Source organism: Rissa tridactyla, chromosome 14, assembly GCF_028500815.1.
Source record: "Rissa tridactyla isolate bRisTri1 chromosome 14, bRisTri1.patW.cur.20221130, whole genome shotgun sequence".
Lineage (NCBI taxonomy): Eukaryota > Metazoa > Chordata > Aves > Charadriiformes > Laridae > Rissa > Rissa tridactyla.
The window spans coordinates 4,820,001-4,842,149 of record NC_071479.1 but is presented as its reverse complement, the minus strand read 5'-3'; the positions used below and the strand labels follow the sequence as shown (position 1 = coordinate 4,842,149).

Sequence of the window (22,149 nt, the reverse complement as noted above, 5' to 3'; positions counted from 1 at the left end):
TCATGCTTTAACTACTTCTGTCTACAATCTTTTCTATTTCACAAGTGCTTACTAGTCTGCGCTATGTTACTGCTGCTGGCACTGTTTAACTAGACAGAAAATTCAGCACAGAAAGTCTCACTCACAAGACTTTAAACTCTTTTGTTGATTTATATTTTTTTAAAGGAGCTTGACATCTTCATCAAGTTCACAGTGGGCCTGCTTTGTTTGCTTTCTCTTGAATGCTTGATAAGATTTTTCTTCTATTGTTTTGTGCAGCAAGGACAGAACTTGCCATGGCTGAGGTGGTTTTTTTGTAAATCCACAATATGGTCATTGTCTGCTGCTGAATAATTGTGACTGCTTTTTGTACAACCAGAACTAAGGCTTTGGCTGTGAACAGATTCCTTCTTAGCGTGAAAAGAGACTAATCCATGTAAATACAGCCCCAAAATAAAGCTTTACAGAAAAAGGGAAAGGCTGCTAAGCAGGAGGGCAGAGGTCAGCAATTTAACCTTTAACCTAACAAATAAGAAGCATGAAAGTTCCCGAATTAGTTTACAAAGGCAAGCTCCTGTGATCTGTCAGTTTTTCTTTTCATGATAGAGTTGGGTGAGAAAACTGACTGACAGCTAGTGCCTTTTTAACTGCAGGTTGAAATTAACTGCTAAACTGAAACTTTTTAGGGAAGTTTTTTTTTCCCGATTTTTAACAAATTATTTTCATTCGCTAGCCGTGCTTGCAGTTTTCCTTGAGGTTACAGAGGAGTTTGAGTCATTCTGTTTAAAGAGTTATTGAGAGACTCAATTTAGATACCAAATTCTACTGAAACATTTAATTTTTCAACATTTGAAGCACTGAAGAATTTGTTGAAGCACTTGTTGCAATTAACTCGCTGTTAATGTGCTCCTTTAACAGTAGGGCTGTTAGTCCAATAACTGCAGAGGTTGTACTTGGAATAGAGTCGAAAAGTTGTTGAAGTGTGGATGTGTGTGACTGTATTTAAGGGAGTAATTTTAACCTTAGTTCATTCTCAGTCACAGAATTTTCCAGGGTGATTTGGTTTTATTTGTCCTTACTTAATCACAACAGGTAATCTCATTAATGTTTGTTAACTTTTGCTTAAAGCTTAATGCATCTGCAATCAGCTGTTAATCCAGATACAGACATTTCTGTAAAGAACTTTTAATTAGAGTGCCATTCAGATGAAAAAGAAACAAAGGTGTAATGACTTTAAAGTAGACTCCCCATAGTTTAAGAATAGCAATTTTGGGTTTTTTTTGCCTAATGTTGTAAGCACCGTCCCAGAAATTACTGATGTTTGGTGCATCCACAGTTGTACTGATGCTTCCTATGGGTGTCTTCAGTAGAAGTATCGCAGTTTAGAAATTGTGTCTGTGTTTAGTCTGTTGACGCATAGGTCAGGAATTCTACCCAGAGCGCTACCTTAAGTTTGAAGTGCAAGCAAATCAAATATGGTAAAGCAAAAGATGGGCTAGATCTGTTTTTATTACTGATTATTTTTCTTTTAGGTAGTTCCTTGCAAGGATATCTGTCAGAGTGCCCGAGGCAGTATTGTCTGCTTCTGTCTTCTCTTTGGTGTGATATTTTTTTGTCATGAACAAAAAGAGACATTGTAAGGTTTTCTTGGGGATTTTGGTTGGTTTTTCTCTTGGGTTTGATTATTGTTTTTTTTTTTAAGATTGAAATAGAGTTTGAAAGAAAGATTATTGGAGATTAAATTACTATCAAATAAAAGTAAAATTAATTCAAGACTACTGTTTTACTTCAGCAATGATTGTGAAAAACCAAACCCAAATCAAATTCCAAACCCAAGCTCTTGTGCTACCAGAGACGTATACTGATCCTACAGTATTCCACGTGAAATGCTGTAGGTTGCTCCTTCACAGGTAAGGGTCGGTGTGTGATACACTTCCCTGTAGCAATGTTTGTGAATGACAGTGGTGAGACACATTTTAATCGTAAAGAACTGTATTATGGTCTCTTAATACCCTAACATACTCATTATCTAAAGAAATTTTTTTACACTGAGCGTGGTGAAACACTGGCCCAGGCTGCCCAGAGAGGTGGCAGATGCCCCATCCCTGGAAACATCGAAGGTCAGGTTGGAAGGGGCTCTGAGCAACCTCATCTAGTTGAAGATGTCCCTGCTTATTGCAGAGGGGTTGGACTAGATGGCCTTTAAAGGTCCCTTCCAACCCAAACCATTCTGTGTTCTGTGAACAAGGAGTGTCATCCTCCACTGAATTCCATCATTGGTGAGGGGAGAAGGAATGCTAAGGGAATGCTGCTGAATCACAACTTTTTGGCTCTGCTGGGGCTACCAAGTTTTGGTAAAACATATATCAAAATTCCAGATGCTGACAGATTATTTGCTCTTGGGAAGATGATTTTTATGTCTGTTTTTTTTTTTTAGATGGAAACAGCTTTCAATATGCTTTTTAGTAGGACTTTCTTCATGGGAGGGTGGGATAGAAACCAAGGAAGTCGAACTGCAGTATTAAGGATTATAACCTTGGATGGAGAGGTGGGAACAAAGAACTAATAGTGATAATCTATTATCTGGAATGGGTTATAGTCTGGAGAGTTCTTTTGTTTATACTTCCCTAGGGATTAAAAAAAAAAAAAGGCAAAACCCTCAACCCCCCCAATATTTAAGTTGGTTGTGATTTTTCTGAACTATTTACTGTGCCAAAAATGTGTGTTCTGTCCCAGACTTCATCAGCTATTACAGCACATACACCTAGGGAAGGGATGGGGGTGGGGGGCAGGGAAGAAGAGAAGAACTTTCAGTGAGTGCTTTTAAAGCAGTATCTTGGGTATTGTAGCCAAAAGTGTTTCCACACTTAGAATTTGTGCTAGGATTTTAAATGGTGGTGAAGGGAATTACACTCACAACTCCAATTGCATTCTACTGGGATTAACTGAATCCCATCTTTAGTTCCTTTGAAGAGTCATTTACATTGAAACTATACATAGTTATGAGTATAAATAGTGGTAACATTACCTTTTTTGAATTGATTCTTACATCATTTTATCTCTTAAGTAAATAATTATTCTTCATTTATGTCTAGTTGACCTCTAAGATACTTTTGAGATCCTTGAGATCTTCTGCTCCAAAGATTCTAAAACTGGATTATCACTCTGTGGAAAAACACCTATTAAAAATAATTAATGCAGACTCAAACCAAATGCTAAAATGTGAAGACAGAATAGCTTAGTAAGCATCACAGTATAGGTATACAGTAGAATCAAGCTTTTGACTTCTCACGTTTGTAATCTTCATATTTGACTTAATGTTATTTAAATCATGTGCTTTATCTTTTTGTGAATCTGACACTAGGACAGTGCAAGCCAGTAGGGAAAGATACTGGGATATGAGAAACAGCTCAGTCAGAACAGAAATTAACTTATGCTGTCTGTCTCTTCAGTGGGCAGTTGAAGAGATGGTAGAACAGAACTGGCTTGTGGTGAAGGGCAGGATCAAATTATAATAAAATACGGCAGAGTAACAGCCCCCCCCTCACCCCCCCCCCCCCCCCCCCCCCCAAAAAAAAAAGCCAAACCCAACCCAAATAAACAAAAAGAAAATACAACCTCCAAAACTTTCTTTTGTGTTAAGTATGAGATTTTCTTCTAAAATTGCTCTTCACTTGCACCTAAAGTAGTATCTGATTTCATCTGATACTTGCCTGTTGACCATTCGCTCAGTTTAATTTGAAGAGTTTATAAAACACGTTAAAAAGATTCAATAGGGTGAATAATTCTCTATTAAAGCTATAACCTACATCCAGAAATGCATTAAAATTCATACTTAAAATTACCACAGACTAATGTATTGATCTCATCTCATCCCATTTTATCTAGAGGTGATATTTGCATATGGAAAAATGTTATAGATATGTTTATTTTGCTTCATTGTGATTAATGTCCTTCTACGCTAAAGATAATGTTATGTTCATCCTGTATATTTGTTGCTTTTACTTAATGGCTTAAATGCCTTACTTGTGTTTGTGATAATCTATCTTATTCTTTTGTACACAGTAGTGTTAACATTGCTTTGGTTATGGTTTGAGAAAATGTACTCGTAAATTATTCACTAAAAATACATACCACTTCAGTGTATCACAGATTCTGTCAGTACTATATAATTAAATAGCTCTTAAAGATATTTTCTGATGGAAAGAATTAGTGTGTTAAACCAGAAGTATGTAACTTTGTGTGTACCTTGGCAGTATTCATAAACAAAAATAGATGTAGTGAGTAAATAATATTATTTAACTTGTTCAATATTTTATTCTTTAATGAACTGTAGAGGTAAAAAGTAGTAGAGTCTCACAATTTGCCATCTCTCTTGCATGGAGATTGCAAAAAGCATGCTTTGTTGCATTTATAAATACCAAATATGGTATCCAATAATATAGTAATTACAGCGCTTTTCATTTTGATGTATTTCTTGATTGTCTTGCTTTACCCTGGATATGGGACTAGGTCCTCCACTAAATCATCTTGAAGCAATTCTGTATCTAGATTAAATCCTTAGAATGCAGTGGGCATCACATGGACAATTAAAATTGAGTATTGACATGTTTTTAAAATAGTCATACATCTCAATTTTGTTTATCTCAAAGTTTTAAAAACCTAATGACCTCATTGCAGCTTGACTATAATTACCATGTTTAAACTTCTATGCATTTTTTAGTTTAAACAGCCTTTGTGTTTTTTTTTTTAAACCAAAAGAAAATTAATGAGAAGAGACAAAGAGACATCAAAGAGGTTTTCCCTCTGATTGCAGTGTTAGAAGTTTTGCCTGAAAATAGGTTACATTTCTTCTGTTTTCAGCTGAATCCTCATTAACTTTACATTTTAATGATGTCCAGAGCAAATTATACGATTATGGTAGATGCCTTAAAGGGAAGCTTAAAGGACACCTTTTTAATGTTTGTTTCTTTATTGGTGGCAGTATTTGCACCAGTATTATAAACAGTGTTAGAATGCTAAAAGTAATCCCAAAACATATCAGAAATATTTTCCATTTTTGCCATGTATGTAGTATAAGTATCTTTATTTAATATTTAACACAAATGGAGTATGTTAGGGGCATATCTTCATCTTTGTAGAAGAAAAATGTAAATCACATCCTTTGAAAGAGTTTACAAATTACTTGTGCATCTTATAATCAGTTTAATTTATAATGATAAAATAAAGTGGAGACAGATGATGTAATAAAGCCTCTGAATTGTTTTATTTTCTTGAACCTTCAGTGATGATGATGATTGAAGCGTTAATAAAGTGATAGTCTCTGTATTTCTACAATGACATTAAACATTATTGGGGGAACTCGGTGGAATTTCAATTTATTCCATTTAGGGGAACACTATTAGCAGCAGTTCTGTGTTCTAATGTACCTCTCCTACTGAAAATTAAGATTGCATAATTAACTTTTTAGGCGAAGAATCTTGTTATATCAAACAACAAGAACTTGTATTTGGTACACCTTAAACAAGATTAACTGAAATTGACAATAGCTTGAATGGAAGTTGAGAATCCAGGTAGTTCAAGATAATCTTATAAAACAAAAACACATCTTAAAAAAAATAAATAAAGATTGCACCCACTCCCCCAAAAGTATAGAAATTTTATATTAACAATTTTCTTCTGCTCCCCTTCTTCCCCCTCGCACCTTTGCCCCATGGAAGGATACGTCATTTCTGACTTGTGCTTTGCACAAGTTAGAGCAAAAGGTCTTGTGAAAAGTGAGGTCTTCTGTTCCCCTGTCCTGACACTTGCTGTCTGTGTTTTATGAATAGAACCTTTGATTGTCTTGTGCTGCGCTCTAGCCAATAAACTACATTTTTGGGAGGTGGGATCATGGCAAGGGAAGAGGAAGAAGTAGGAATGTCCAAAATTCAGCTATGAGTAGGACTCAAAATCCAACTGATGTAGTGAAAGGTTATAATTTAAGATCTTAATGGTTAGTACTTCATGACTACCTTGCCGTAATAGAAGTGAATTTCAAATTAAACCCTGATTATTCCTATAGATATGGCTCTGCTTTGCATATGGTTTTTAAGAAGCTATGTTCTGCATCTATTTAGTCAGTATTTCAGATCAGTATGTCTTTAGTACTTGTTTTTAATAAATTCAACCTCCTCATATGTTCCAGACTGTTACTGGCTGTGCACTGTAGTGTTATCCAAAGTCTGGTGTTGCTGTTCATCTGCAGGTCTGTGTTCGATAGTGAGTGGAACTGTGCATGCATCTGGTCATCTGCTATGTGATGCTCTTGAGAGTTCAAATTGTAATCATGACTATCAAAATAATGCGTTTTGTCCTGAGAATTCCACATTAAGGGTGCCACAATTTTATGATCTGCTCTTCCACTGAAATTTGTATAATGTTTTAGTGTCTTGGCACGTATACGTATAGCTCACATGTAAATGAAATTTTCTCTTTTATTTTTAACTTGAACAAATTTTTGCTAAATAGTACCTGGTTGACTTCTTCATCCTTGCTTTAGAGTACTGTTTCGTGATGGAAGCATTTGATATATCCATTAATAAATAATTGAATAATAATGCAAGAGTCATTAGACAAAGAAAACTGAACTTGACCTTTCTGTGTCAGTATGATTCTTACATACTCTTTTTCTATATTAATAAATTTTCTGTAGAAACTCTTCAGAAATCTAAATTGTCATGATCGTCTAGGAGTTACGCCAGACCCAAACTGTGTATCCAGCTTGGCATGTTTTAGGTGATCTCTTGTTAGCAAATGGGTCTAAGGCTTTCAAATGTTTGGCGTTCTGTAAGCTTGAAAACAGCTTTTTTTAAGGTGGTGGTTTGAATTCCTAGTTTAGCTTAAATCTTTTAGCTTTGAGGCCTTTTAATGTAACTTTAGTTTGAAGATCATATCCCTAAAGAAGAAAAATCTGAGTGCAATTTCCTTGCTCTTTCTGACCTTTATTTTGTAATTATCAGAGAATTTACAGTAACCTAATCTTTAGTTGAGATACATAATAAAAATAATAGTTAATAAGCTCTAGGTGGCAGAAAGATGTGTATGTTATTCTTACTTCCTTGGCATGCAGGATTTTGTATAGAACCATATTAGCACTAAAAACCTGAGGTGTTCTTCCTGCAGCATGGCTATTTCCAGCCAGTTCTGTGCTAATGATAGTGCAAGGTTGAAACATTCCAATCATTCATATGCCTGTCCTCCCTTTGTCATATGTGTTTCTTTGCTTAGTATTTTTGCCTTATTGCGTTTGCTTTGTTGTGGTCAATTCAGTCGGTATAATAGCATAGACATTGGCTATTTTTTTCTTTAATAAAGAATTATGGTAGAGATATACTATAACAGAGATAAGAGCTATTTATGTCCTAAGCTATTGATTTTTAATTAATGTTGCCTGGGCTCATACATGCTGGCAGAATTGCTAACAGCTTGTGGCATTTTTTAATTCACATCTTCTTTTTTGGTATTTTGACAGTGTCATTCATATCTCATGAAAAAGTACCTCGTCAGGTTAAATGTGTTAAAACACCGAGAGAAAAAAAAAGAGAGAATGGAACATAGGGCTGCTTAGAAACCTTGATCCATTGCCAAAGTATTTAAACAATTTAGTGTTTTGGTTTTCTAGCTCCAAGCTGCTTCTCAAATCCCTTGCTAATTAATCCAGTTAATTCTTTGTAGACTAACTGTATGCAGGGCTTTTTCTTGTGCTTCTATCGCTGAGAACCCTGTTTTGTTTGAAGCAAACCTAAGCTCTGTTATAAAGGTTGTAGTAATAAAGTGAGTACTTGCAGATGTAAATACAGTGTTTTGAGCCTTTTTAAAAGGAGTTGTGTTTGTGTGTGTAACTTCTAATTTAATCTTTCATGTTTTAAAATTAAATATGTATGCTTGTATAAAAAGCTAACAACAAAATTCTCTCCATCTAGATCATTTTAGAAAAGGCAGTAGAGGCTCTGGGACAATTATGATGTGAAGTATTAGTGTTCTGATATTACAACTAGTGATATGTGTTTACTTTTCAACAAGTAAATTAGTGTAAATGCTGTTGATTTCTATATTCCAAAATGGATGATTTGCTATAGGGCAAATAAGAGAGTTTAATGGGAAGGAGAGTTTTTAGAAATGACCTGTTGATACTTTGTACTCTAATCACGAGAATTCCAAGGTGGTATGAATTCAGAACTGGCAAAAGCAGCCAGGGAGCAGAGAGCTTGGAAGCCCAATTAGACATGGTATGAGATGATGAGAAAAGAGCATCCACTCCTCAAGGTGTGCTTGTCTGTGATAAAAGCAGCTACAGCTCTGAGCTTCTTTCAAGTTTTTAAGATTTGTTGAAACCTGCTTCCCCTTGTCATGCTGCTTATCAGTGCCCAGCATGTGATGGTGTGCAGCGGCACGAGTGCAGCTGCAGCTATCAGGGGTGTTTCTACCAAGCACCATCCCATCAGCTTTCTCAGTTACTTGGAGAAGTTACTTCTGAGGACTCGCTGTCTATGGGACACAGTTTTCCTTCCTATTCTGTGTGATATTAGATGTTCTTGCAAATCAGTGATGATGTGCAGGTACTGGAGACACATTTGTGCTGCCAGCTGGCCATAACAAGCTATGCCTCTCGTTTCCTTAGTCATCCTCAATAGATTTGCATGTCAGCACAATGGGAGTTGGTGACCAGCTGCACTTCAGCACCTTGTGAATCAACCTGTGGAGAAAAATTGTGCAAGTGGATTAAAGTTGCATTTTTAGACCTTTGGAGTTGGTAGTGAAGAAAAAAGTTCTTTTCAGCAAATCTGCTGAGAGCGGACAGATTGAAAAGAATTGGCAGTGCTCTTGAAGAAGTCTGAAAGTGTAGTTGGGAGTTTTGTGTAATAAAACTGGGCAAGGAAAAGAGAAAGGAAATCAGTGAAACTGCTAGTTTTATATACACCTGATTTCCAGGGCTGGCTAATAAACAGATATAAATGTTCCTTCTCAGAACAAGACTAGTCCATGATTTGAGGAGCATAGACAGATGTGTGCTATCATACATTTTGGAAGTATCAAATATCTTAAAATGTTCTTAGTGTATTTCCATTTTGCAGTTAAAAATCCTTTTGATACCCTTGCCTTTTCTACAGTAACAAAAATGTTTTAAAAACTTTTTGGTGATGTGATAGATTTCCTGTCTAGTTGCACTGAATATTGGAAAGCTCCTCTTTACATAAAACAAATTATTCTTCAAGCTTAGTATTGCTTTGAATGTGCTAAACTTACTTTCTCAGAGGCCGCCTTTTTATTATAGCTTCACACATGGCATAAAGTGACCTTTGTTAATAGTAGCTGAAAGCATTGCAGATATGAAATAGGTCAATGCTGCACATGTGAGTATGCCCACAATTCTCTTGCAGTGCTTGATGCTGTCCAGTTAATGAACTTTACTCCAAAAGAGAGAAGTCATTCTGAGTAACTAAACACCCAGTGATTTTCTTTTTATTTCGTCTCACGGTCCTTAACTGGATGAGGTGTGTTTTTCCACGTTAGGACCTCTCCCCCAGCCCCCCGACCCCAGGTTTTGAATACTGTTCAAGAAGTTCAACTTCTGTCATCAACACATCTGACTCCACAGAGACTTTTTGCAGGAGAGTGTAGGAAAGTATATTGAATGCTTTTCTTCTTCCTGCTCCAGTTTGTAGACTTTCACAAGGCCTTGGTGATGCTGCTGCCTTAGAGTAGACTCACTGTGACCACCCTCTGATTTTACTTTTTTTAACTTGCTTCCAGCTTACTGTCCCTAATGAATCTTCATTGCTATTTTGATAGATGGACAGTGGTAATGTGGCTGATAAGTTGAGGTTGGCATGTTATGCAGGTCAAGCTGAAACAGAAAAGGTGAAATCAAGTACTGAAGGGTACAAGGCTAAGTTCTGAAGTCTATCAGCAAAATAATTATTGCTATCTTATATGTAAAATCTTAAAATTTAGGAGTCCTGAGTTGGTGACCATTGAAACTATTGGTCAGTTAGGATCATTTGATACCGTATATTTCTGTAGTTGTAAATGCAAAAAGCATGAAGCTCTACGGATGTTCTACTTTTGTAGAAACGACCACCGTAGTGTTACTCTTCATAATAATGTCTCCCCACAAATGGTAGCTAGGTTTGGCTGTCGTTTATTGATAATGAACCATATCTGAATCAGATTCATTGTATGATAGATAGGATATATTTCACTATACATTCCAAAAATTATTTAAGTTAACATCTCCACTAAAGAAAAGAGTAGAATTAAGAATGGGATTTTCAGTTTCCTGTTTCACAATTTCATCTGTGATAGAATCCATTTTTTCTGTTTCAATGCCATTTGAATAACTAAAGCATCCTGAAATAAGCGAAGATGCAATGATAGAAATTTTGTAGCCGTCAAACCCTCAAATGATTCTGAAGAGCTTGTTTCCTTTAAAATCATGTATTTGCTATGTGGGAAGAATCCCATAAGAGATGATATTTGTGCAAATCAACAACGCAGAGCAGTGTCATCGGGAGCTGGTGATACTCTACTAATGTAACACGTGATAACTTTGAAACTGAAAACAGTTTGAGACTGTCAATATTGAAAGTATGAAAGTAAGGTCAGGGTTTTAAACATTATAAAGTTACATAGCTTGAGGCTTAGAAATCAGTATTCACTGTTGAATGTTTAACAAAGAAGGTATTCTCTGTGTAGTTTAGGCAATTATACAGTTGCTGAAGAGTAGGGTTGTTTTTTCTTTTCATTTTTAGTACAACACTTCAAGAACTTATGGTGGGCTAGAACACTTTTTGTTCCAAATGCTTTTTGAGTCAGTTCAGATTAAACCTGAAATGTGATGGTCCATATAACAATGAATATATTTTTGCAGTCCTTGTATGTATTTGCCTAATAATACGTCTATCTGAATTTATTATGGTTGGTGAATTTTGGAAAGAGATAAAAAAAAAAGATGACTGTAAAATGTGCTGTAATACATGGAAAATATAGGTTATTAGCAAATTAAAACAGCCATAATATCATTAAAAGTAAAACCAAAAATGGTGAAAATAAAGCAGTTTGGAAAATGTTTATAAAACTCAAACTATTTTCTAGTAATGAAAAGCCTGGCAGTATGTTGGAAAATACTATTTGTTTCCATTAGCAATTCCTTTAGGTTTTGTGATGTAGTTGATCGATTGCCATGGACACGTGGTTTAACATGAGTTCCTTGTGATACAGTATTTCTGCAAAGTAATATGACATTAAAATGTTATTCCTGGGTTTCTTCAGAACAACAAACAGAATTAAAAATTATCTGGTTGACACAGGAAAGTAGAAAATGTGACATTATTTAAAAATTTCTCTTAAAGTTAATTGAATAAGGATTTTTTTGAATGAAGGTGCTTATTAATATGCCAGTGTTAGGTATGAAATAAGTTGGCTGTAAACTCTCATTTTATCAAATGTAATGCTTTTATATTTGCTATAAAAAGCTAGCTCAAAAACATTGTTTTGGGCTGCATATGCTTGAACCTTCAGCAGAAGCAGTAATCTTGGGAAAGCAGATAGGCATACATAAACAATTTGAAATACATGTCTTGTAAATATTAAAGAGGGTGACTGCTTCTTGTAGAAGTGTCAAAATTCTGCTTGCTCTGGTCTTATCTTGCCTAACTTGAGAATTTGCATCCTGGAAATATAAGTTAATTCAGCAGATTTACACAATCACCACTTTTGTCTGGTATTGTTAAAGTCTAGATGATGCACTAACTCTGGATTAATTTTTGCTGCACACTAGCTACATGCGATGAAGGTCTGTTTATTTTTCTTCCTTTATGGCTTCTGAGACTTAAGAAAAGTCTTTCTTGTAAATCCTACCCTGTTTGGTATTGGCACTTCCAGATTGTCACATTTAAATCATAGCATGAAATATTAGTTAACTGTTTTTTTCATATTTTCAGGACAAGGAGGGCTTGCCAGCTGCTGTTGAAGTGAAGAGGCTGTCACCAGGCAACTCTGCTGTCTCAGAATATAAATACAAAGAGGCAGGCGAGAAACGAATTCAGTATTCATGGCCTGAGCAGTTGAAACGTATCTCTCTTAAATTTACAGAGTGGTGAAAAGGTTACAAGAAAAAAATATACTGCTCAAACACAAATAAATTAAAAAAATATTAAAAACAAAAAAAACCTACTTAAAGTGGGTATTCCTATTCAACTTCTATGTTTAAACTCTTTTGTATAATTATTCCAGGTAGCCTGTAAAATGTTTCAAAACACTTTGTGTTTAATTTTGTAAGCCAGGCTTTGTGGATTTCTTGGGCATTTCTTCCAAAGAGGATGTTACCCAATTGTACTTTTTGCAAGTTTTAGCTGCTGTATAATTTGCTGACTGAAATTACAGGGGGAAAGAAAAAATGAAAAACATAATCCATTCAAAATTTGCTTCTTGCAGGCCTCCTGGAGTTTGGCTTAGATTTCCAGTAATACTAAATTTCTGGGTTGGTTGAAGAACAGATGGTTATGAAGAGAAATATCCCCTTAAGTGCACAGTAAAGGAAACTCAAAAGATTCATCAACCATGCTTTAATGTGGACTTGAGGTATCACCAAAGTAATTAACCATTGCATATGAAAGATCTGAAGACCTCAAATGAAGATGGGAGAAATATGTAACAAGCAAGACTTGAAATAAGTACTTTCTTTGTCCTCTGGTTTTGATCTCTGTTATTTTAGCTTTAGCTGTATCCTGTGCATCCCCTTTTTACAGTTCTAGCTTGAGTTGTATCAGTATCATCAGTTTAAAAATTAGTCTGGACTGAAAGTTTTCTGCAGTTGTTTGTAAATAAATAATTCTGAGTTTTCTGATCACTGAAGACATCTTACATTTTCTAACATCTCCTTATTCTTACAGTTTAGAATGTTAGTAGAAGAGAAATTAATCTGTGCTGTCACACAACTGATTTTCTTTAAACTGATTTCTTAGTATGGATGAAACAGAAGGAGTTAAGGATTTAATACAGAGGTAATTCCCCAACCGTATTTCATATATTGAACTCTCTGTGCTTGTAACGCAACTGTTTTATAACTTCCATTAAAAGAACTGGTGAAATTTTGATTAAACCTGGGACCATCCCACATAAGAATCCAAGAGACTAAATAATAGCAGTTGAAGGTGGAACACGTTACCTTATAAAAGGGTCTGACTAGTCTGATGCATAACTTTTCCTTTTACTTATCATTTATCAGATCTTGACTCTGACACATGCATTTCCTTCAGTCCATTCCTTCTTAATCTGCTCCTATTAATTAACGCTGTGGAAAGGAAGGGCTGATGCTCTTCCTTGGGAGAGAGATGACTGACTTCATACTACAGAAAAGATTTGGAATAAAATATAAACTGAACTGACTTTCCAGTTTTTGTGGTTATGTTTGTGATAACATTTAGATCAGAGCTAACTTCAGTGTTTTGGTGGACTTTTTTTAAATTTTTTAAAATTTTTAAAAAATTCTATAGCATCTCTTTATTTCATGATACTTGAGCTCTTCATATGGTATTGAAACAAAAGAGCAGGTTCTTTCAAAGTTGTAACTGTGCCAGAGGAAACTTGAAATACCATTCTTAACTCTACTACTTCTCTGTTGTGGAATGTCTGTGTGGTGCTAAATGCCTTTTAAATGGCAAGCTGGACACGTCAACAACTTGACGTGACACTAAATAACTGATTAGGAATTGCTAAGAGGAAACTGATGTAGGCACTTATTTCTGTAAAAGACAACTGATGTTTTCCCTGTCGTCTTATCCAAGAAGTGAGTGTTGTTTCTATTTTGTACTTAACTGTACTTCAGTTTTTTAACAGGATTGTAAAGTGAATTTAACCAGGTCCCCCTTAGATGGAAAGTTGGTCTGGATGCTAGAAGCAGCGAAAGTCTCATATTTAAGGTTTTCTCTGAATGTGTGATAAAGCTCCTGGTGGAGGACTGCAGGCCCCGCAGAGACACTGCGAGGTCAGGTCGGAGCCCGGCCACCTCGGCTGTCCCGAAACGTACAGGCAACTTTGGCAACATTTGCCCATTCTTGTATTGTTAGGGCTATTACCTCTTCATGTTGTGCAGAATAATTTGAATTTTAAAGGTTATTCTCTTTATTCTGAAGAACTGTATATAGCCTTACTTAAAAATTGGCAGGGAAGTTGTAGTTTAATGTGCTTTATTTTGGAAGGAATTTTGTATAAGATATTGTTGAACGCTGCTTAGGAAAGTTTTGCTCCTCACTGCCCCTCTGGCTCTCGATGTGTTAATAATATAAAAACAATTATGGAAATCATAGTGATTTGCTTAATCTGTTCTGGTTTTCTCTCTTCCTTCCTGTTTCCTATGATGTATATTTTATGTTGCCTTTGCTCTCAGTGTTTCCCGCTTTTGGATCAATTTTACTGAACTCTGAACAGCATTTTGTGTGTGAGTTGCAAACCTTATATTCTCTTTCTAGATTAAACTGTTGTGAAGAGCATTTTCATGTTATCAGTGAGGTTTTTGGCACTTGCAGGGCAGCCTTCCAAATGTTCTGTTGAGAGAGAGGCAAACTTGCAAGTCTGTTTTTTATGGCGTTAATGTCAATGGACTCATTTGAACAGCAGCTGATGTACGTAGTACTCACTGATTCACTCAACTGGAGATTGGACAGCATTCACAAAAACTTCAGTAACCGAGAACGATAGGTCAGGGTCCACTTGTTTGTGCCTAACTTGTCACAAAGATGCAGACTGTATCCTAGAAATGGAATATTTGTTTGAAATGTGATTGACTAGGTGACTAGTTTCATTGCATACTATTCTCCTGCGGGTTGTATTTTTGAATGTTGAACCTGCTATGTAAGCTTGCTGTGCATCTTGTGTTTTGGGGTAACTTCAATTGCATGCATTGTGGTGCTGGCAGGTTGGTTTTTTGTGGTGTTTGGTGTTTTTTTAAATATACTTTGTGAGACAGTCTTATAGAATTTTCTTTGACATCTTTGTTGTTTTCTGACTTATACGCTTCTAGAATAAGCAGTACTTTAAGAAGAAAAGACTGAAGTCTTAAAGCTTCGCATAAAAATAATTTTTAAATAATTTTTATTCCATGGGTATTTTCTGCCAGAACTTGTTCCGAGGTTTCTTGTCTGTCTTCTTGTGTGTGTGTGTGTGTGTGTATAGGTTTTCTCTCCCACATTTTCTCCACTGCCCCCTCCCCCGCCTTTTTCTCTCCTCCGCCTCGTTCCCCGACTCTGCGATGTTACCCGCGTGCCAGGTCTGCAGCAGTTCAGGGGCATGTTTGGCTGTACCAAATACAGGACATCAAGGAAGTCTTTGCAGAAGTTTGCAAAGAAGTCTACGTTACTTTTTAGGTTGTGCTGCATAAGTACTGTGATGTGGAGTGGGTGTTGAAATTGAAGTTGCTCTGAATGGAATTCCATTTCATTTGAGAGGGGTTGCGGCTATAAAGACCTGAAGAAGTTAATGAGTTAAATCATTTATTTTGGGAGGATAAATGAAGTAATTTTCACTGTATTTTTCAATTTGGGAATAGTATATCTGAATAATTTGTAGCCAGTATGGATTAAATTGGCTGACATTTATCAGAAGAAACAGGTTAGTATGTATTGGTTTTGTGTAGTTAAATCTGGGAAGTATTTTCTGATAATTTTTTGAAGAACTTCCTTGGCTTTATAATTTCCATACACTTCAAATACAGACTGGTTTGAGTTGTGCTATTTCTAGAAGTAATTAAGCATGCCTCTTCTAAAAGCAAAACTCTTCACTTTATGGTGTAAGGAAAGTAGAGAGTAAAAGAGCAGCATAGTTACACTAATATGCCATTGTAGCATGTTCCCATCCTGTCATCTGGAAAATTAAATCAGGTTACAGCATGGATTAACATCCAGACTTGTGAGGAGGGGAAGGTAGTGTCTTAAATGCCATGAAATTGAACAATGGGATTATACAGTTCACAGCTAATTTCAATATTCTTGTGTATTTGGCTTTTTGTTGAACAAGATTCTGTAAGGAGAGGTAGTAATAGGTTTTAGAACTTGGAAACATTCACATATTTACTAAATTACTACTAATAATATCTTGAATATGGTTGAGTAATCGATACAATGCTCTACAGTATGCATAGATGGGAGGTAGAATCTCTGCTACTAGAGGGGAAAACGAAATGTGTTAGCAATGAAAACTGTATGCACCTAGTGTGGAATCAATGGGTTGTGTTTCCCATTTGTTGATACTCTATAAATGCATGGCAAGGAATCAAAATGCTGCTGTGACAGTGCAGAAAAGTTTTACTCTTCTGTCACTGAGAAACAGCAGTGTCTTTTCTTACCTTTTTTCAAAAGAATATGTCCAGTTAACAAAAACTTCACGTATTGTTCACATGAGAATTGATTCAGTAGTTTCCCTCAAAACCACCTCTTAAAATAGTTGCAAAAGAAACTGCTTCAAAAATAACCGTGTGATCTACTTTGTATGTGTTTTTCCTAACTGAGCCCCCCTGGAGCGAGGTGTGCCTTGTGAGCGATAAGGGCTAGTGGATCTCCCGGTCTTTGGCCAACCTGGATCTTACAGGCAGCAGCTGCTTTGAGCGAAGCTACATCCGTGGGAATGGGGCTTGCAGCGGTGGGCGTCAGGCTGGGAAGTGAACCCGCTCTCACCTCGGTGGAGTCACTCATGAGTCTTAAGGAATTCATATGCTGTGCCAGTGGTCCAAGAGCTTTTTAAACTGTAAACATTAGGAAGAAAATCAAGTTGACTTTTTTCTTAGTACCAACAGTTTTAATCTAAAATTGTGACATATGCGTTTCATTGCACTTGTGCCCATACAAGAGTGGGAGATTGCAGATAAGATGGTGTATTTTAGCTTTATTTTGGAATGGTATGTTTGTATACTTTATGCTTTACACTTGCAATTTACAATTTCTGGTGCTGTATTTCAGCACACTATTAATATTAATATATGGTTATTTTCCAGAGAAGTTTGTCAACGCTTGCTTCAGGCAGAAACTATGTGGATCTTGTAATCTTTTGTGAAACTACAAAATCAGGTGTAATGAAAGATAAACAGTAGATATTAAGTTACCATCAACATACAAGTTCAACCTATAGCACAACTTGAGTTCATGTTTTGGGGTTTGGGAAAAGTTTAGTTGAGAAGCAGCTCCGTAATTCATGTGACTTTTTTTCTTTCTGTTGTTAACTTTCGCTTTGTGTGCTTGTTGTTTTGCAGTGTCTCCTTTTGCTGCCCTCAGCTGAGCTTTTAATGCTTTATAACTTTATAGCTGAGTGGGGCACTGGAAATCTTCAAGCTCTGTACTTCGCTGTAACTGTAGGAGAGGTTGATCAGGGTTTCAGTCTGTCTCTTCCCTTGTTCCGATGTCAGCAAATAGATTCCACTCTCCTGAAATTGAAAAAAGTTTTTTACATGTGTTTACTTTGCTGTGGAGTATTAAAGTAGAAAAATACGTGAGCATCGTTTCATTAGAAAGCTTGTTAAGTACCTAGAATAAGCGCATTCACTGTGGTTTGAGTTGCAGAGGGTTTTCTTGCTGCCTGGAGACACAGTGGAGCTAAATCTAATTCTGTTTGCATGCAGTGTGCAAAACAAATTACTGCTAGTAACAGTGTTTGAAGTTTTCCAGTTACTTTAGTCTTGTAGACAGAGTTGACAGTCAGTTATGTTCATGTCTTTCCCAAGTATCTCATACGAGTGCTGAAGCCTATTTTACTGATACTAGTGGTGCTGGTTAGAGCTGAGTCCTCAGTGCTTGGTTGGACAACCCTCCTCTGTTCCTCTGCTTGCATGACCATTTTTTCCCCTGTTCAGAACAACTTGGATATTGTGTCGTTTGTGATTATTAGGGGCCTTGTGCTTATCCTTTCAAGGGAGAGCCTGGCCGTATGGAGTAATGTTAATGTCTGTTTTGTACACGTTTGTATTTCATAAAGTCAGGTGACTTAGAGGCCACTATGGAAATGTATGAATTTATGTAAAGCCTCTTGGTTTAGTGGGGGTGCTCCAGCTTCGTGGGACTTCATGTAATGACCACATAGAATTTAAATATAATTTTATTGTGTATATATGTGTAGGTAAGTGTAGTTGAAAACACCTTTCCAATGTACATTAGATTAACAATGAAGAATGGATAAGGTGATGAAAACTATAATAAGATGTGATGTAGTTTCTTTTTCCATTGTGTAGTGTTTTCCAAATAAAGATACTGAACATTCAGTAAATAATTCCCAGACCATTTAAAAGCTGAAGTGATGGAGCTGATGCAATGTTAAATATAAAGTACTTGTAAAAACATGAGGACGTGCAAGCATGTGGCTGCTGGGCATAATTTAAAGGTGGTTTTCTTAACTGTAGGGTTCCAGGTTATATGAATTAGCCATTCTGATGCTGTTATGAGATGTGTCATCAAAAGCAGACTGTATACAAACGATACGTCCCATTGTCTTCACAGGCATGTGACACCCAGTGCAATTCCGCACGGTGCTTTGCTCATCCAGCTAAGTACATATTGCTGTTATTTCCATTGAAATTGGTGGACATGAAATCAAGTTAATTTCACGCATTGTGGATGAAATTCAGTTTCTTCTAATGTATACAGTTGGTTGACATAAAAAATTTTTATTTATAATAGACAACTATTTCAGTTGCTTGAAGTCTGCACAGCACAGCAAACACACGACAAATTTCCTTGGTGTCTTCTCACTGAGCCTTGCAGTGTAGAGTGTATATTTTACTGTCTGATTTTAAAGAGGTGGAAATAATCTATCTGTTAGGATACAGATCAATAGACAAGTAAAAGTGGAATGGTACTAGTTAAGAGATATAGAAAAGATTGGATAATAGCAAAGTAAAAATTACATTACAGTCAATAAGCTACTCTGTGGAAAAGTTTAGAAACTCCCCATTTTGTGTTACTGACTTGCTTAAAAGGTCTGTTTCAATAGTCCTATTATCTGTGGTTTTGTGGGTGTTTAGGTTGTCTCTTTTTTTTTTTCTTTTTTCTTTCAATCCCAATTGAAAATCCCAATTTTCTGTAACCCCAATTTTCTGTAAGAATGAACATAGTTAAGTAAAAACCCTGAATGAAAACTGATGTAAATAGACAAAGCTAAAATTAAACCCAAAAGAACGTAACAAAAAATCCTCGGCTATGATTTTTAAGTTATTATTTAAGTTGTGTTTTATTTCATTGTAATGAGAAAGGTATGTAAGGTGGCCTCTGAGACAATAAAAGCATGTATTTATTTGCCCATGATAACTTCCAGCTATCAGTGCGTATGAGTGAATCTTGGTATCTTGCAAAGGTGCCTGATGCACCTCTGTCTTCCGGACACTGATCTTGCTCCGAGTTTTCAGGGTTTGCATAAATGCTGTCCAATAGGTTCCTCCAGGCCTTCCTTCATGCCAGTGAGCTCCTGAAACACAGAAAGGCTTTCAAGATGCTAAAAAAACAGGAAAAATACATGCTTACACACTCACACAATTACTTTGTATGGCTGATCTGTTTTGTTGTATTTTTAAAGAATGGAGAATGTAGATTGCTATCTACGGAGGAATGTATTTAGAGCAAATGCATTTAGTTTTAAAAATATTTTTAAGAATATGTATCATAATAGGTGTTGCATAGTTTCATTTTACCACTGATACTGTGCGTGCTTTGGTGAAATATGGAGCCGTATTGTCCTGTTAGTTGTCACTTGTGTATAAAGGACCGCTGTTCACATTGCTGGCATGTTTGGACTCTTGGTTTGGTACACTTACCTGCACAGAGATTTAAGAGTTTTCAAACTAAGGCTTTAGAACGTGATCCCTTGCTTTCTACTTCTACTTTGTTGTGTTAATGTAAAAGGGTTTGCTCATACATATGTGTAAAATTTGATATATTGTGTATACAATTGTATGCGTGTAATGGTGAAATGTTAAAACTAAGCATCTGATTGTCTAGAAAAAGTTAAGCTAGAAAGTTTATTCATGTACACTCTTGCTGTATTTCTAATGTAAAAAGAATACACCTTAAAAAGTTTGCATCTGCTAGCAATTGAATTGCCAATCAACTAATTTATTACTGAAGTAAACTTTGCCAATGAGAAATCTGGGGTGGGACTATTCTGAAATAACAGCGTATGGTGCATGTGTCATAAAAATTACTTTCTTCCCCTCAAGCCTTAGCTACAATGCAGTACAGCAGTAATTCAGCAGTAGAGGTTGTGTACGTCACTCCCTACATAATAATCAAAATTTGTGGCAACGGTGCATAGACAGGCAAGAATCTGGTGACAGAGTGTTGAGTGAGCCAAGGCTTGCCCAGCTGAACCCTTGGGGGGCACACGGGGAGGAACTGCAGCGGATGCCCCTTCGTTTTTCTGTGCCTTACGCTTTATTCTGGAACCCTTCTGTGGGTGCTGTATGGTTTGGGGTTTGGTTTTTGTAATTAAAAAAATTCTTTGCAGAATGGAATCTGGTCTTCTCGGCCATATTCCTTTTAAAAATGGATGACTTTGAAGAGTTCTGTTTTAAAGAGATTGTCATATAAATAATTTCAATCATGATTTTTTGTTATTTTGTGAACATCTCTAACTAAATCCAGGGAATACTACCATATTATTTATTCTGACAAGCCAAAAGAATAAGGACGATGCATCAGTCTTAAATGCTTAGAGGTTCCGGGGCTACATTAATTACTTCTTTCAAATTCTGGCTAAATATTTTTTGGTTTTTAGGGAGCATACCTTAATATTAACATAAAGTAATTTTGAGAGATTTATAATCTGGTATCACTGAAAACATATGTGGAGGTTAATCGACGCGGTGTCTGTAGCTGGTGAAACTAGTTATCTGATTAGAGGCAAAATCTAAGCGCATTTGGTAGCCATTTGCTGGTGACAAGCGTAGCTGGCAAATTGCAGCCAGAAAGGGATTGCACAAGGAAACAGCCTAAAGTTCAGTGTAGCACCAGGACATCTCTTATACAATAATTGATATATAAATATATATTTATGTACAGATGTATGTATGCAGATGTGTGTATGTATGCATGTGTATGTACACCCAGATATTCATGGTTTCGTGGGCTTTATGTGTGTATGTTTTCTATCCAGTTTTTGTCTTTCTGGAGGAGGGTAAAGGGAGAGCCTTGAAAAGTCCTTCCCTGCTCTTATCAGCAGAGCAGCCTCAGCTGCCCTCCTTGGATCCCCTGCCAGGGTTGCTATCATCTTCTGATCAAATATTAATGTGTGATTCTCTGCTTGCTCACTAATCCAAAGCCAATTAATATTATCTGTCAATTATTTACAGATCCTGAGGTGCGGAGGCAATTCCCAGAGGACTACAGTGACCAGGTTTGGAATGCGTAATTAATTTTTTACATGACAAAATTTATTTCAGGGTTGTTCAACATATTATTGCTGCTCTTTTTACTGAAAGAGATAAATGCATCCTTAGAAAGAAAAAGAAGCTGTAATTAGGAGCAGAAGGATAAAAACATTTTCACATTTAAAGCAGAAAACGGAAGAATTTTGGATCTCATAAGATTGTTTTACAATCTCGTTTTTACAAGCAAACATGAGAGCGGGAAGGAAAATTGATTAATAAATTTCACTTTTTGCCTTTAGGTGCCACAGCCTGCAGTTCATTTGGCAGTCCTCACTTCATTGTCTGCAAGGTTTATAGCTAGATTTAACTGGGCACCTGGCACTACAGTACATTTTTTAAATTCTTGCCTGCTCATGCAGTCTCTAGTCTGCTTCCAAAAGATGGTATAAAAACACGACTGTGCAGGTAGAGCACACAAGTATTTATCATTTAGTTTATGCACAGATTGAATTTGGAGGGTTTCACAGGACCTCTGGCTGACTTTGAAATTAACAACTGCAGGTTACCTTGCATTTTCCTGTGTCTCATTAGGAGCGGATCGGGCAGGGGCAGGGGTTAGGGAGCGGGGATTATGGCTGGGCTGCCCTGCAGTGCCGCAGGAGTTAATGTGCTGGGATTGTTTGTCAGCGCTCAGCGTAACTGCTGCGTCTGCGCTGGGACTGCACCGTTACTTCTGGGAAGTGCTGAAGTTATGGCATTGTATAACTATTTAATGTAACAATAAATTT

General features: G+C 36.4%; 1 protein-coding gene across 10 annotated transcripts in view; it reads left to right on the top strand.

Moving 5' to 3' along the window:
* DENND1A (DENN domain containing 1A) overlaps positions 1-22,149 on the top strand; it is a 206,067-nt gene that overhangs the window by 14,344 nt on the left and 169,574 nt on the right. For all 10 annotated transcript variants that reach the window (XR_008469271.1, XM_054220418.1, XM_054220423.1 and 7 more), the window contains exon 3: positions 21,344-21,387. Coding sequence is in view for 9 of the 10 variants with exons in the window: in XM_054220418.1 (XP_054076393.1) it covers positions 21,344-21,387 (44 nt within the window). In the remaining variant the exon portion in view is untranslated. The remainder of the gene's footprint in view (positions 1-21,343; positions 21,388-22,149) is intronic.